This window comes from Dipodomys merriami, unplaced genomic scaffold (genome assembly GCF_024711535.1).
Source record: "Dipodomys merriami isolate MVZ:Mamm:240054 unplaced genomic scaffold, mDipMer1.0.p SCAF_19, whole genome shotgun sequence".
Lineage (NCBI taxonomy): Eukaryota > Metazoa > Chordata > Mammalia > Rodentia > Heteromyidae > Dipodomys > Dipodomys merriami.
Genome location: NW_027203270.1, coordinates 22,860,457 through 22,875,867, shown reverse-complemented (window position 1 = coordinate 22,875,867; position 15,411 = coordinate 22,860,457). Strand labels below are relative to the sequence as shown.

Genomic DNA, 15,411 nt, shown 5'->3' with positions numbered 1-15,411 from the left:
CTCCTCACAGGGCTGAGATCTGAAGGCCAGCCCAGGTGGGAAAGTCTATGGGATGCTTTATCTTCAATTAGCCAGTAAAAAGCCAGAAATGGAGGTATGGCTCAAGTGGTAAAGCATCAGCCTTAGGTGAAAAAGCCAAGGAAGAGCGCACGCACGCACGCACGCGCGCACACACACACACACACACACACACACACACGCGCGCGTTTTTAAGCAAATGACTTATTCTTCTTAAACCAGAGAATTGCTCTGAAAGTGAGAGAATTGACAAACTGAAGTATGGGAAGCAGGAAAGGAAAGGAAAAGAAGACTTACAAATTACTTATGGTACCCAACATTTAGTAATGCTAAAAAAAATGCTGGTTTTTATTATCATCAATAGGAAAAAGGTCAATGGAAAAAGACTAGAGGCTAATCCACCCTAGTACTTACTTTTGTTCCTGGATTTTTATTAATCATTACCATTTACTATCATGTATTATACATTAGAAAGTTTTAAAAAGCTATATCCAGGTGTTCAAACTTTAGAGGTAAAAGGATAAACACTATACATATATATATTTATATATATATATATATATATATATATATTTTTTTTTTTTTTTTTTTTTGGTTATGGGGCTTGAACTCAGGTCCTGGGTGCTGTCCCTGAGCTTTTTCACTCAAGGATACTGCTCTACCACTTTGAGCCACAGCACCACTTCTGGTTTTCTTGCCTGGGCTGGCTTTGAACTGTGATCCTCAGATCTCACCCTCTGAGTAGCTAGGATTATAGGCGTAAGCCACCAGCACCCAGCTTAATGATATTTTTAAAAAGTGGACTGAATTAGATAATATACAAACCAGTGTATATAAACACAAATGTATAAAGAACATTTTTCAAAATATGAGTTGAAACAAGTTACACAGATGAGCTTACAAGATTATAAATAATATAAAGATTCAGTAAAGCTGAGTCAGAGAATTGAAAAGAAGGAAATGAAGAAAAAGCAAGGAGGAAATAGATGGGGAGAAAAGAGTAACAGGGACTAATCAGTGAATACCCAAGTAGAGTGGGAAGTAGGAAAGCTAGAAAACAATCCTATTGGATGGGAACTTCTCATCCATGTAGGCTGGAGATGCTCAGCGTCATTTGGTACATGAAGAGAAAGACATGTATACTTACATTGTTCTCCATGGTTGCCTGTAGCCTTCTGCCTTTATTTATAATTTTAAGGCCTGAAAATGTGTGTACATATATGTTATACATACACGTGTGTGTGTGTGTGTGTGTGTGTGTGTGTGTGTGTGTGTGTGTGTATCTCCAAAGGCCCTTGGCAGAAAAAAGGTCCTTGAAAAGATATAAAACAGCCAGGTGCCAGTGGCTCACGCCTGTAATCCTAGCTACTCAGGAGGCTGAAATCTGAGGAACACGGTTCAAAGCCAGCCCGGGCGCAGGAAAATCTGTGAGGCTTTTATCTCCAATAAACCACTAGAAAACCAGAAGTGGTGCTGTGGCTCAAGCAGCAGAGCGCTTGCCTTGAGCTGAAGAGCGCAGGGACAGCGCCCAAGCCCAGAGTTCAAGCCTCACGACCGACAAAAAAAAAAAAAGAAAAGAAAAGAAATAAAACCAAGAATGACATTATAGAGACCAAGACCAATTAAAGGTAGTGCAGGCATAGGCCAGGTCCAATAGAATGGCAGAGATAAAACAAAATTTAAAGGGAACCAAGAAGCATTAAAAGAAAATTGGAAGTAGTAGAAATGAACTGCTCATCTGTGAAGTTATCATGTGGACAAGTTGAAGTAGGGACAGAAATTAGTGTGTTACAGCTGGGCACTAGCAGCTCACACCTGTAATCCTAGCTACGGGGAGGCAGAGACTGGGAGCATCCCTTTGAGGCAAGCTCTAGGAAAAAAAAAAAACCTCCTCCATACACCCCATCTCAGCTTGTCATCCCAGCTACTCAGGAGGCTGAGGTAAGCCTCAGCAAGAAAGTAGTATAGCACTAGCCTAGTAAATATGAAGCCCTGAGTACACACACACACACACACACACACACACACACACACACACACACACACACACACACACACACACACACACACACACACACAATTAGTGTGTAACATAACCTTGAAAAGATTTCCCAAGGATAGAAGTAGTCTAATAGACTCACAAGTTATCAGAGGCCAGGTGTCAGTAGCTCATGTCTGTAATCTTTACTCAGAAAGCCGAGATTTGAGGATCCTGATTTGATGCTAGCCTAGGCAGACAAACCTGACTTTTTTTTTTTTTTTTTGCCAGTCCTGCGGCTTGAACTCAGGACCTATGCACTGCCCCTGAGCTTCTTTTGCTCAAGGCTAGCATTCTACCACTTGAGCCACAGCGCTACTTCTGGCTTTTTATGTGTATATGGTACTGAGGAATCAAACCCAGGGCTTTATGCATGCTAGGCAAGCACTCTACCATTATGCCACATTCTCAGCACCCTTAGAGACCTTTTTTTTTCTTTTCTTTTTGGTCGGTCGTGGGGCTTGAACTCTGGGCCTGGGCGCTATCCCTCAGCTCTTCAGCTCAAGGCGAGCGCTCTACCACTTGAGCTACAGCGCCACTTCCAGTTTTCTGGTGGTTTGTTGGAGATAAGAGTCTCACCGGCTCTCTTGCCCTGGCTGGCTTTGAACCACGATCCTCAGATCTCAGCCTCCTGAGTAGCTAGGATTACAGGCGTGAGCCACCAGCTCCCAGCAAACCCTTAGAGACTTTTATCTTCAATTAACCAGCAAAAAGTGACTCAATATCTTGCCCATGTAATTGTAATTCCTCTATACAGTATTTTCACAATTAAAAAAAAAAAGTGACGGGGCTGGGGGTTTAGCCCAGCGGAAGTGCGCCCGCCTGGCGCGCCCAAGGCCCTGGGTTCGGTTCTCAGCCCTGGTTAAAAAAAAAAAAAAAAAAAAAAAAAAGACATATAAAAAAAAAAGTGACTTAAGCGATAAAGCACTAGCCTTAAGTAGGAGGAAGAAAAATGCTACTAAAAACAACAAAGCAAAATAAGTTAATTCTAGAGATTAAAAGGCCAGTGCTGGTGGCGCATGTCTGTAAATTCTATCTACTCTGAAACCTGAAACTCCTTGCCTGAAACCAGCCTAAGAAGAAAAGTCTGTGAGACCCTTATCTCCAACTGGCCAGCAAAAAGCTGGAAGTAGAGGTATGGCTCAAGTGACAGAGCACCAGCTTTGAGTAAACAAAGCCAAACAAAAGCCCTGAGTTCAAGCCCCAGTATTGGCACAAAGCAAATCAAAACAAACAAAAATCTAGGAAGGAGAGGAGCAGAAAATGGAAAACAGAAAGGGTGGGATCTATGAAACAATGATTAGCATTCATACTTAAAAAGAAGAAGCTTGCCAGGCACTGGTGGCTCACGCCTGTAATCCTAGTTACTCAGGGGCTGAGATCTGAGGACCGTGGTTCAAAGCCAGCCCAGGCAGGAAAGTCTGTGAGACTCCAATTAATCTCCAATAAACCACTCAGAAAACCGGAAGTGGCGCTGTGGCTCAAGTGGTAGAGTGCTAGCCTTGAGGGACAGTGACCAGGCCCAGAGTTCAAGCCCCACGACGAAGGAAGGAAGGAAGGAAGGAAGGAAGGAAGGAAAGAAGGAAGGAAGGAAGGAAGGGATCTGAGGATCTCAGTTCAAAGCCAGTCTAGGCAGGAAGGTCTGTGAGACTCTTATCTCCAATTATTCACCAAAAAAAGCCAGAAATGGGGCTGTGCTCAAGTGATAGAAAGCTAGCCTTGGACAAAAATGTCAGGACAGGGGCTGGGAAGGTAGATCAGTGGTAGAGTGATTGCCTTGTATGCATGAGGCCCTGGGTCAGCACCCCATAAGCAGAAAAAGCTGGAAGTGGCGCTGTGGCTCAAGTGGTAGAGTGCTAGCCTTGAGCTGAAGAACTGAGGGACAGCGTCGTCCAGGTTGAGTTCAGGCCCCATGACCGACCCCCCCCCCCCAAAAAAAGCTCAAGGACAGTGCCCAGGTAACAAGTTTAAGCCCCAGGACTAGTACACACACAAAAAAAGCAGAAGCTCTTTATGTGGCGTTCACCCCTGTAATCCTAGCTACTCAGGAGGCTGAGATCAGGAAGATCATGGATCAAAGTAATCAGGGAAAGTTTGTTAAACCCAAATCTCAACAGAAAAGGGTAGGCATGGTGGTATACTCTCATCATTCCTGTTTAAAGTAGGAACTGTTGCCAGGTGCTGGTGGCTCATGCCTAGCTACTCAGGAGGCTGACATCTGAGGTTCATGGTTCAAAGCCAGCCTGGGCAGGAAAGTCTGTGAGGCTCTTTTTTTTTTTTTGGCCTGGTCGTGGGGCCTGAACTCTGGGCCTGGGCGCTGTCCCTCAGCTCTTCAGCTCAAGGCTAGCGCTCTACCACTTGAGCCACAGCACCACTTCCGGCTTTTTTCTTTTTGCTTATGTGGTGCTGAGGAATCGAACCCAGGGCCTCAGGCATGCAAAGCAAGCGCTCTACCACTGAGCCACCTTCCCAGCCCCTGTGAGGTTCTTATCTCTAATTAACCACCAGAAAAGCAGAAGTGGAGCTGTGGCTCAAAGGGGAAGACTGCTAGCTTTGAGCAAAAGGAGTTCAGGGACAGCTCCTAGGCCCCAAGTTCAAGTCTTACGAGCAGCCAAAAAAAAAAAAAAAAAGAAAAGAAAAGAAAATAAGAAAAAAGTAGTACCACAAATTAAAGGCTGTGGTACAAGCCAGCCTGGGGGAAAAACAAAAACAAAAACTGACTATTTGAAAAATGACCAAAGCATGGCTGAAGTTGTAGAGTATCTCCCTAGTAGGTACAAAGACCTCATTCAAACCCCAGTACTACCCCCAAGAAAGTGAAAACTTCTGAGTAGGTTTTTTAAAAAAATTTTAAGGAGATACTAAGGTTTAAACTCAAGACTTCATGCTTATTTGGCTTGCTTGCTCAGCTGGAACTCTACCACTAGAGTTACATCTCCAGCCTGGCTTTTTGCTGAGAGTGTCTCATGGACTTTTCTACCTGGGCTGGCCTCAAACCACATAATCCTCAAATCTCAGCCTCTTGAATAACTACAATTATAGATATGGCTGGCAACTGGGCTCTTAAATAGTTTTAAATGGGTCAGTTACCTCTATAGTCAAAACTATTAAAACCCAAAGTAAGGAATTGAAGAAGGTAACAGAAAATGGAAAGCTCTCCTATGTTCATAGATAAGCACAAATATTATAAAAATGGCCATACTGTCAAGGGTAATCTACAATTTCAACTCAATACCCATTAAAATACCAATGTTGTGGCGCTGTAGCTCAAGTGGTAGAGCGCTCGCCTTGAGCTGAAGAACTGAGGGACAACGCCCAGGCCCAGAGTTCAAGCCCCACGACCGACAAAAAAAAAAAAAAAAAAAAAACCAACAACAACAAAAAACTATATAGAGTTGGGCTGGGAAGGTGGCTCAGTGGTAGAGCGCTTGCCTTGCATGCCTGAGGCCCTGGGTTCGATTCCTCAGCACCACATAAGCAAAAAGAAAAAAAAAGCCGGAAGTGGCGCTGTGGCTCAAGTGGTAGAGCGCTAGCCTTGAGCTGAAGAGCTGAGGGACAGCACCCAGGCCCAGAGTTCAAGCCCCATGACCGGACCCCACCCCCCCCCCAAAAAAAACCAATGTTGTTTTTCATTAATATAGAGAAACAATCCAAAAATTTATAAGGAACAATAAAAGATCCCAAATAGCCAAAGCAATCTTAGGTATAAAAAACAGTGCTGGAAGGGCTGGGAAGGTGGCTCAGTGGTAGAGCCTTGCATGCCTGAGGCCCTGGGTTCAATTCCTCAGCACCACATAAGCAAAAAGAAAAAAGCCAGAAGTGGCGTTGTGGCTCAAGTGGTAGAGTGCTAGCCTTGAGCTGAAGAGCTGAGGGACAGTGCCCAGGCCCAGAGTTCAGGCTCCAAGACTGGACCCAAAAAAAAAAACAGTACTGGAAGTATCACAATTCCAAGCTTCAAACTTTACTATACAGCTATAAGAACAAAGACAGCTGGATATTGGCATAAAAATAGGCCTGAAGATCAATGGAACAGACTAGAAGACCCATATACTTATAGTCATCAGATATTTGACAAGGAAGCCAAAAATATACATTGGAAAAAGAGACAGCCTCATCAATAATTGGTGTTGGGAAAACTGGATGTCCATATGTAAAAAACTAAAATTGGATCCCTGTTTGTCACCTTGTACCAATATCAACTCAAAATGGATCACAGACCTCAACATCACACATGAACCTTTGAAAGTACTACAACATGGAGTAGAAGAAACATTAGAATTTTCTGAAGAGAATCCAGGGACATAGCAAATAGGAGAGAGACTTGACAAATGAAATTATATAAAAATAAGAAGTTTCTGCACAGAAAAGAACATAGTTACTAAACTAAAAAGACAGTCAACAGACTGGGAGAAGATCCATCCAAAAGGGTCTAATATCCAAAACATACAAACAGCTAAAGAAACTAACCCCCCCAATTAATAACCCAACCAATAAATGGGCAAAGGAGTTAAACAGAGACTTCACAAAAGAAGAATGGCCAATAAATACATTAGGAAAGGCTTGCCATCCCTAGCCATAAAGGAAATGCAAATCAAAACCTTGTGATTCCATCTCACCCCAATAAGATTGGCCAAAATCAAGAATTCAAACAACAAATGCTAGCCGGGATGTAGGGAAAAAGTACACTATTGGTGGGAATGTAACTAGTACAACCACTCTGGAAGTCTGGAGGTTCCTCAAAAAATTAAACATAGTATATCGAAAAACGAACTTTACAACTTTGGTGGGGGGGGGGGATGGAGGGGGAGGGGGGGATACGAAGGTATGGGAAGGGGAAACAAAGGAGGAGGCTACAATGCTTGATAAGAAATGTACTTATTATCTTGCCCATGTAATGGTAACCCCTCTGCACAGTATTTTCACACACACAAAAAAGATAATAATAAAAAAAAAACTAAACATAGGATCTGGGAATGTGGCTTAGTGGTACAATGCTTGCCTAGCATTCATGAAGTCCTGGGTTCGATTCTTCAGCACCATATAAGCAGGAAAAGAAAAAGCCAGAAGTGGTGCTGTGGCTCAAGTGGCAGAGTACTAGCTTTGAACAAAAAGAAGCTCAGGGACAGTGCTCAGGCTGAGTTCAAGCCCCAGGATTGACAAAAACAAACAAAAAACAACAAAAACAAAAACCTCACTAAACATAGAACATCCCTATTATCCAATTATACCACTATTGGGAATCTATCCAGAACATCACAAGTCAGAGTGTGATAATGACATTTGTACATCCATGTTTATTGCTGCTGTATTCACAATAGCCAAGTTATGGTAACAGCCTAGATGCGCTACAACAAATGAGTGGATCAAGAAAATGTGGTACACAATGGAATTTTACTGTTAGAATAATATTTTGTCATTTGCAGGGAAATGAAGAGACCTAGAACAAATCATGTTAAGTGAAGTAAGTCAGGTTCTGAGAGACAAAAGGTACAAGTTTCTCTCATATGTAGAAGCCAGATCTCTAAAATACAACTAGGCATGATAATATATACAGGGCTCAACACATTTACACGCAAACAAATTGACTAAAGGAGGACAAACTTAAGGGGAGAAATCCAAAGGAGTAACTCTGAACAACTATTATACTGTTTATCAAAACAAATACCAGGAAGTAGAAACATGTTTTGAGGGGAGGACAAAGAGAGGACACAGGAAGGGTGAGCAAATGTAGTCATTATATTCAATGTATATTATTTTAAAAAAAACTATGTAACTTGAAGATAGGGATGAGAGGGTAAAATCAAGGGAGAACAAAGGTAGGGGTGACACTGACTAAGAAACATTGTACTCAGAAAGCTGGGCGCTGGTGGCTCACGCCTATAATCCTAGCCACTCAGGAGGCTGAGATCTGAGAATCATGGTTCAAAGCCAGCCCGGGCAGGAAAGTCTGTGAGACTCTTATCTCCAATAAAACCACTAGAAAATCGGAAGTGGCGCTGTGACTCAAGCGGTAGAATGCTTGCCTTGAGCTGAAGAGCTGAGGGACAGCGCCCAGACCCAGAGTTCAAGCCCCACGACCAAAAAAAAAGAAAGAAAGAAAGAAAGAAAGAAAGAAACATTATACTCAGAACCTTATGGAATTGTAACCTCTCTGGTACAACTATATCATCTACATCATCTACATCATCATCATCATCAATCATCATCATCATCATCACCACAATCAAAAGAAGGGTTGAGTTGAAACACTTCCCATTTATGAGTTCCCCTGGCTAAACCCAGAAAAGATGCCAGAAACAACACCATGTCCTCCCATAAACATAGCCATATTGCAAAATGTCTGTTTACTATACCATACACCTTTTCTTTTCCATATATACAAACTTCCAAAGTAACATTTTAATGTTTGTTTTTACTTAACTAATAATATTATTTCTTGTCAAGGCTTTATCCAGTTTTACCAGATTGTCTGATCACACTCTTCACCCAGAAGAGTCTGTGCTTCATTGTACCCCTGAGTCAGATTTTACTTTCTCTCCATGACATTTCACATGCTTTCACTGCCTCCACCCTGACCATGTCCAGGAAAAAAAGTTATTTTACAAGAAATATGTGTAATAAGGCCTAATCCTCAATTTACTAGATCTTTTCTTTCTTTTCTTTTTTTTGTCGGTCGTGGGGCTTGAACTCTGGGCCTGGGCGCTGTCCCTCAGCTCTTCAGCTCAAGGCGAGCGCTCTACCACTTGAGCTACAGCGCCACTTCCGGTTTTCTGGTGATTTATTGCAGATAGGAGTCTCATGGTCTCTCCTGCCCGGGCTGGCTTTGAACTATGATCCTCAGATCTCAGCCTCCTGAGTAGCTAGGATTACAGGCGTGAGCCACCAGCGCCCGGCGATCTTTTTTTTCTTCATCAAAAACAGAAGTGAGCCAGGCATCGTTGGCTCATGTCTGTAACCCTAGCTACTCAGGAGGCTGAGAGCTGAGGATCACAGTTCAAAGCCAGCCGGGATAGGAAAGTCTGTGAGACTCTTATCTCCAATAAACCACTAGAAAACCAGAAGTACTGCTGTGGCTCAATTGGTAGAGTGCTTCCTTGAGCTGAAGAGCACAGGGACAGCGCTCAAGCCCAGAGTTCAAGCCCCATGATCCACTAAATAAATAAATAAATAAATAAATAAATAAAATTTAAAAATACATGATTGAAGCCTGGCGCCAGTGGCTCATGCCTAGCTACTCAGGAAGCTGAGATCTGAGGATTGAGGTTTGAAACCAGCCCAGGCAGGAAAGTAGGTGAGGTTCTTATCTCCAGTAAACTACTCAGAAAGTGCAGAAGTGTTGCTGTGGCTCAAGTTGGTAGAGTGCTAGCCTTGAGCACAAAGAAGCTCAGGGACAGTGCCTAGGTCCTGAGTTCAAGCCCAGGACTGACAAAAAAAAAAAAAAAAAAACAGGTTGAAATAGCTAGGTGTAGCCAGTGGCTCATGCCTTTAGTCCCAGCTTCAGGAGATTGAGGTTCAAAGACAGATAAAGCAGAAAAGTCTGCAAGACTTCATATCCTACTGGATATGAAAAAAAAACAACACTGGGCTAGAGGCATGACTCAAGTGGAAAAGTACCAGCTATGAGAGCAAAAAAGCTAAGCAATGGGGGGAGGGGGGAGGCTGGGAAGGGAGGTGAAGGGTAAACAAAGGAGGAGGCTGCAATGCTTGGTAAGAAATGTATGCATTATCCTGCCAATGTAATTGTAACCCCTCTGTACAGTATGTTCTCAAATAAAATAAAATAAAATTTAAAAAAAAAAAAAAGCTAAGCAAGCAGAGTTCAAGCCTTTATACTAACAACAACAACAACAAAAACAGTGGGTGTGGTGGTATAGGCTTGTAATCCCAGTATTTGGGAGAAAGAGGCGGCAATTCCAAATTCAAGTCCAGCTTGCACTAATATAGCAAGGCTTGATCTCAAAACACAAAACTAAACAAAACAATATAGACATATACAACTCAAAAAGCATGGATGAAACTGTAGATTATGTGTATTAATCCATACATTACAGTACTATTCTCTTCTTCCTGTGTCTTGTTACATATTTATCAGAGTACCTACAATCAATCCCTTGTTGCTCTTACTATTTGAACATCCCTAATGTGAAAATCCAAACTCAGAAACAGACTAGGGATGCTTAACCAGTAAAGTCTATACAAATATTTAGGACTCAAACACGCAAAACAAAACAGAACAAATAATAACTCCCTCCCCACAAAAACCCTCCATATGTTGAAACACTTCTAATCCCAAGCATTCTAGATAAAGAATACTAAACTTGTATTTGCTTTACTAGTTTCTACTTCACCTTACTTCTTCAAACAGGACAACAATACATATTAAGTACTTGGCAAACGAGTAAAGAATGGATAACTCACATAGAACCAGGAAAGCTACTTTTTTTCTTTTTTCTTTTTTTTTTTGGTCATTTGTGGGGGCTGGGCACTGTCCCTCAGCTCTTTAGCTCAAGGCTAGCGCTCTACCACTTGAGCCACAGTGCCACTTCAACTTTTTTCTGCTAATGTGGTGTTGAGGAATCGAACCTAGGGCCTCATGCATGCAAGGCAAGACCACTGCTCCAACTTCCCAGCCCCTAGAACCAGGAAAGCTGCTTTTTATCCTCCATATATTCCACTATGTAACACTCAGTTGGATGAATATTTGCTTTTTACAAATGCCTGAAATTCAGTCTTAAAAATCCAACTGTTAGCCAGGTGCCAGTGGTTCACACCTGTAATCCTAGCTACTCAGGAGGCTGAGATCTGAGGACCACAGTTCAAAGCCAGCCTGGGCAGGAAAGTCCATGAGACTCTTATCTCCAATAAACCACTAGAAAACTGGAAGTGGTGCTGTGGCTCAAGCAGTAGAGCACTCACCTTGAGCTGAAGAGTGCAGGGACAGCGCCCAAGCCCAGAGTTCAAACCCCATGACCAACCAAAAAAAAAAAAAATCCACCTGATATTTTTAAAAATATTAAAAAAAAAATCTACTCACAGCTGGGCACTGGTGGCTCGCCCCTACAATCCTAGCTAAGCTATTCAGGAGGCTGAGATCTGGAGGATAATGTTTCAACATAAACCTGAGCAGAAAAGTCCATAATATTGTAGTTCCAAAATAACCAGTAAAAAGCTGGGCTGGAGGTATGGTTCAAGTGGGAAAGTGCCAGTTAAGCAAACAATCATGAGGCCCTGAGTTCAAACCCTGGTACTACGGTATGTAGGGGAGGGGGGAGAATCAACTCATGATAGAGGGACATAATAATTTATTATAATTCTAGTTTGAATCAAAAGTTACTATTCTGGGTCTACACAGATTATCACATTCTAGCAAAACTGAACTGAGACTGCTCTTACAAAGAACTCCTAAGCACTCTGGAATCCTAGAAACAAGACTCCTTTCTCTGTAAATCATGATTGTCACTTTAAACCAAGTTGTCAATCCAGAACCAGACTATCTTAAATTCTGTACTCAGGTCACTGAAGATTCCTATAACTTTTCCAAATTGTTATATACTTTTCAGAAATACATCCCATGAAATTTCAGATTACATTTATAAAAACAAAAAATACCAAATAAACATTAACAAATTAGTCTCCAGTATTATTGAAAGCATTAGCCACTATAATTACTAAAACTGGGAAGGAACTCTCTAGTGACCAAGAAAAAGCAACCAGTTAATCCCAATTTTAATATCAACATACTACTGAAGCCAAAAAACAAAATATTTCCTATTATTTACAGGGATAAGTGTAGTTTCCACTAGAAATTTACTGAAGCTAACAGCCAATATAAAATTGGATCTGTTCTTATTAACAACCCAGGTTGGGGGCTGGGAATGTGGTTTAGTGATGGGGTGCTTGCCTAGTATGCATGAAGCCATGGGTTTGATTCCTCAATACCACATACAAGCATAAAAAGCAGGAAGTGGTGGTGTGGCTCAAGTGGTAGTGCTAGCCTTGTGCAAAAAAGACGCTCAGGGACAGTGTTTAGGCCCTAAGTTCAAGCCCCAGGACTGGCAAAGAAAAAAACAACAAAAACAAAACAAACAAACAAAAATCAACACAAGTTGTCAAACAGGCTTGAATCTAGGGCATAGAACAGCTCAGGAAAATATGACTATTAACCAGAGAACCTGAAGGGCAGGAACTCAAACTAGTTTTAGTCCTTTCCTCACTGGGCTGGAGTTGTGTCAAACCCTTGAAAGTTTGTTTGCTTATTAAGTGCTGGGAATTGACCTCAGAGTCTTGTGCTTGCTAGTTGAATTTACTTAGAGCTACAACAACCAAAGAAACTAAAGTGGTGATAAGAATTTCCATCATTTACAACACCAAAATGTAACAAGTATTTCAGAGATAGTCTATGGTGTCAATATATCTATACTGCACTCTATAAAACATACATTAAATTAAAATAACCAAGTTTCTAGGAAAATCATTAAGAATTACCAACAACTATCAATATTAGCTTTAATTCAGTGTCAAGACCATCTACAGAAAAGAGAAGAAAATGGCATGGGGAGAAAATTCTAAAAGAAAGCCAAGGTGATGGTTCTTAAATTAGCTTACCTAACAATTTTGCAGTCACCAGTCGTTTATTCCCCTCTCACTGTCTCAGTCCTTTCATGTGTAAGTGACATGAGGACAAATAAGATACTGAGTTTTTAGTCTATTCTATCTGGGATTCTAGATCTACCTGTATAATTCATTTCCTCCCCAGCACTGCCTCTATATACTCACATACCCAGACTTCTCAAAAACACCTTGAAAGGTGAAAACAGGCTCACATCTATATTCACTGTATATAAGAGGTATGTAGTCCTCATATCTGGGTACTCTCAATTGGTTTTGCAGTCCCGGGTTGAAGTGGGAGGTCTGAATACACTCAAGTATTTCACACCCCAATCTGAGACTTAAGACTACCTCCACAGGACTGGTGGAAAGACTTATGTGTCCATAATTCAAACAAGCTTTAGTGCAAATTCTGTAACACAGGATAAATGTTTGTAGGTTAAGGGGAAAAAAGATTTGTGCCCCATTTACAGTAAATATTCAATACCTATTTGTTGGAAATACTTAAAAACCTTACTAGATTCCTTTTGTATCTAATTCTCATCAGAGAGCTTCTCCATAAAACATTTCTGAAGTACAGCAGGGAAAGGAAACAGCCTAGCAAATGAATAAATCCTTCCCACCCTGTGTGAGGAACACAATGCATGAAATAGAACAAGGCAATGTCTTTAAAGTCACAAAATGTGGAGACGGGCCATAAATATCTGGCCAATGTGACAAAGCACACACTTAATCTCCTACAAAAATGACTTGAAGGCTGGTTCCCGTAGCTCACGCCTGTAATCCTAGCTACTCCGGAAGCTGGATCTAAGGATCATGGTTCAAAGTCAGCTAGGGCAGGGAAGTCGGAGAGACTCTTATCTCCAACTAACCACCAGAAAACCGGAAGTGGTGTTGTGGCTCAAGTTGGTAGAGCGCTAGCCTTGAGCAGAAGAGTTCAGGACAGCGCCCAGCCCCAGAGCTCACGCTCCATGACCGACATTTAAAAAAAAAAAAGACTTGACTTTGCTACAGGCCAAAGCAAACATTAATGTTCCCTCTTCATGTGGGGGCATTCACAGAAGCAATGGATGTTTTCACAAAAGATCTTTTTTTTTTTCCCACTGAAGTTTCAACATTTTTATTTAGGTCAATACTAGATAATTTGCAAAACGAGATCAGGGAGCACAGCATCACAACATCTGCCCCCAACAGAAGAAGCAGGGTACATTTAGTATGTTACTTGCTATTACTTCAGTCCAGTAGTCATTTACTAAAGTATCCAAAAGAATGCGAAATATAATTCGGTTCCAATGCAGCGTAAGGAAGACATTAAAAGCTCTTCTTAGATTACATCTTCACGGCAGAAGTTGAAAATATTGACAAAAATGATATCATAGAGAGTCATGGGTAGCGAGTTTCTTTCAAAAGTTACATAATTAAAGGGATACCGTCAGATAAACATAGTGCAAATAAAATTACTGAGATTGCACTTTTCAAACGGTTGGATGGAAAGCACCCGCAGCACCCAGTCATTCCTGACGTCCAGCCACGGCGTGAGACACAGCACGCATTTCCCCAGCACGCGGGCGATAACTGAGATTTGCATCTGCAGCCGCAGATCCCCGCACGCCCTCCCCCCTGCCCTGGGACGCGCACAGAGCTCGAGAGCTTTGCAAGCCCCGGGAACTCTCACAGGCCGGCCTGTGTGAGCAAAGGGAAGGAAATGACACAGGCAGGAAAAAAAAAAAAAAAAAAAGCAAATCAAGGAAAAGACACAACAGCAGCTGGGCCTGCACCAGGCTCCAGCCCAGGCCCCATACTGAGCTCGCCCTCCCCCGCCCCCGCCCTCGAGTTCCAGGGCCGGCTCTCGCGGGCTGCAGCCGGCGGCCCGGCCAAGCACGGGCACCCGGTCCCGCGGCCTCCCCCTCTGGAGTCGAACGCCGCGCCGCTCGGAAAGAAGGCTGCCGTGTGGGTTCGGCCTTCAGGGCCGCCCCAAGAGCCCGGGGAACCCAAACCCCCCGCCCGGGCCGCGGCGCCCCGACCAAACTGACGGGCTGGCAGCCTGCGGTCCTCAGCCCCGGGCCGGGCGGATGGTCCATGCCTGTCAGGCGGTGGCCCACGGTTCTCCTCCCCTCATCCAGGGGCGGGGCATCGCGAGGCAGCGCGGGCACAGGCCGGGGCGGTGGCGACACTCACCCATGGTGGCGATGGCGGCGGCGGCGGCGGGGACCCAGAAATGTCACCTCCGCAGCCGGAGCTGCATGCCGGGGGCCGGGGCGGCGGGGACGGCGGCGGGCCTGGCTCCGCGCGGGGGCCGCGGGCTGCGCTGGCTGCGCTCGGGGCCCCCGCCGCCTCCCCACGCTCCGGCTCCGGCTCCGGCTCCGGCCGCAGCCGGACGCTGTGGCATGGGCAGGGTGGCCCGCTACATCCCCGGGACTCCCGGGCTCTCGGCGGCGCCCTTCGGCCCGCCCGCCCGCCAGTCTCTCAGTCTCGAACTTGCTCCGACGGGCCACCGTTCTCCACCTCAGGAACGCTCAGAAAAACAAACCGCTGGTTGCACAGCTCCTCTCCCTGTCTGTCACTCACTCCATCATCCGCGAATTACAGGCCGCCGCTGGACCTTCATCCCGCCCCCACCTCAGTTCACCAGCCAATAACCAGGATGATGCCGGCTACCCCTCACCGCCCCCCTCCAAATCCCCTCCAACAGCCTCCCAGCCCCCGACGAACCAATCCCGCCTACTCTCGGAGTTTACCAATAGGCG

General features: G+C 43.8%; 1 protein-coding gene across 4 annotated transcripts in view; it reads right to left on the bottom strand.

The window, feature by feature from the left end:
- The window catches only part of Map3k3 (mitogen-activated protein kinase kinase kinase 3), a 77,337-nt gene extending 62,131 nt beyond the window's left edge, over window positions 1-15,206 (bottom strand). For 3 of the 4 annotated variants that reach the window (XM_070027733.1, XM_070027735.1, XM_070027736.1), the window contains exon 1: window positions 14,843-15,205. In XM_070027733.1, the coding sequence (XP_069883834.1) occupies window positions 14,843-14,846 (4 nt within the window). In that variant the 5' untranslated portion in view covers window positions 14,847-15,205. Of the gene's footprint in view, window positions 1-14,842 lie in introns of all 4 variants that reach the window. The other variant, XM_070027734.1, reaches the window with a different exon arrangement.
- Window positions 15,207-15,411: the final 205 nt, after the last annotated feature.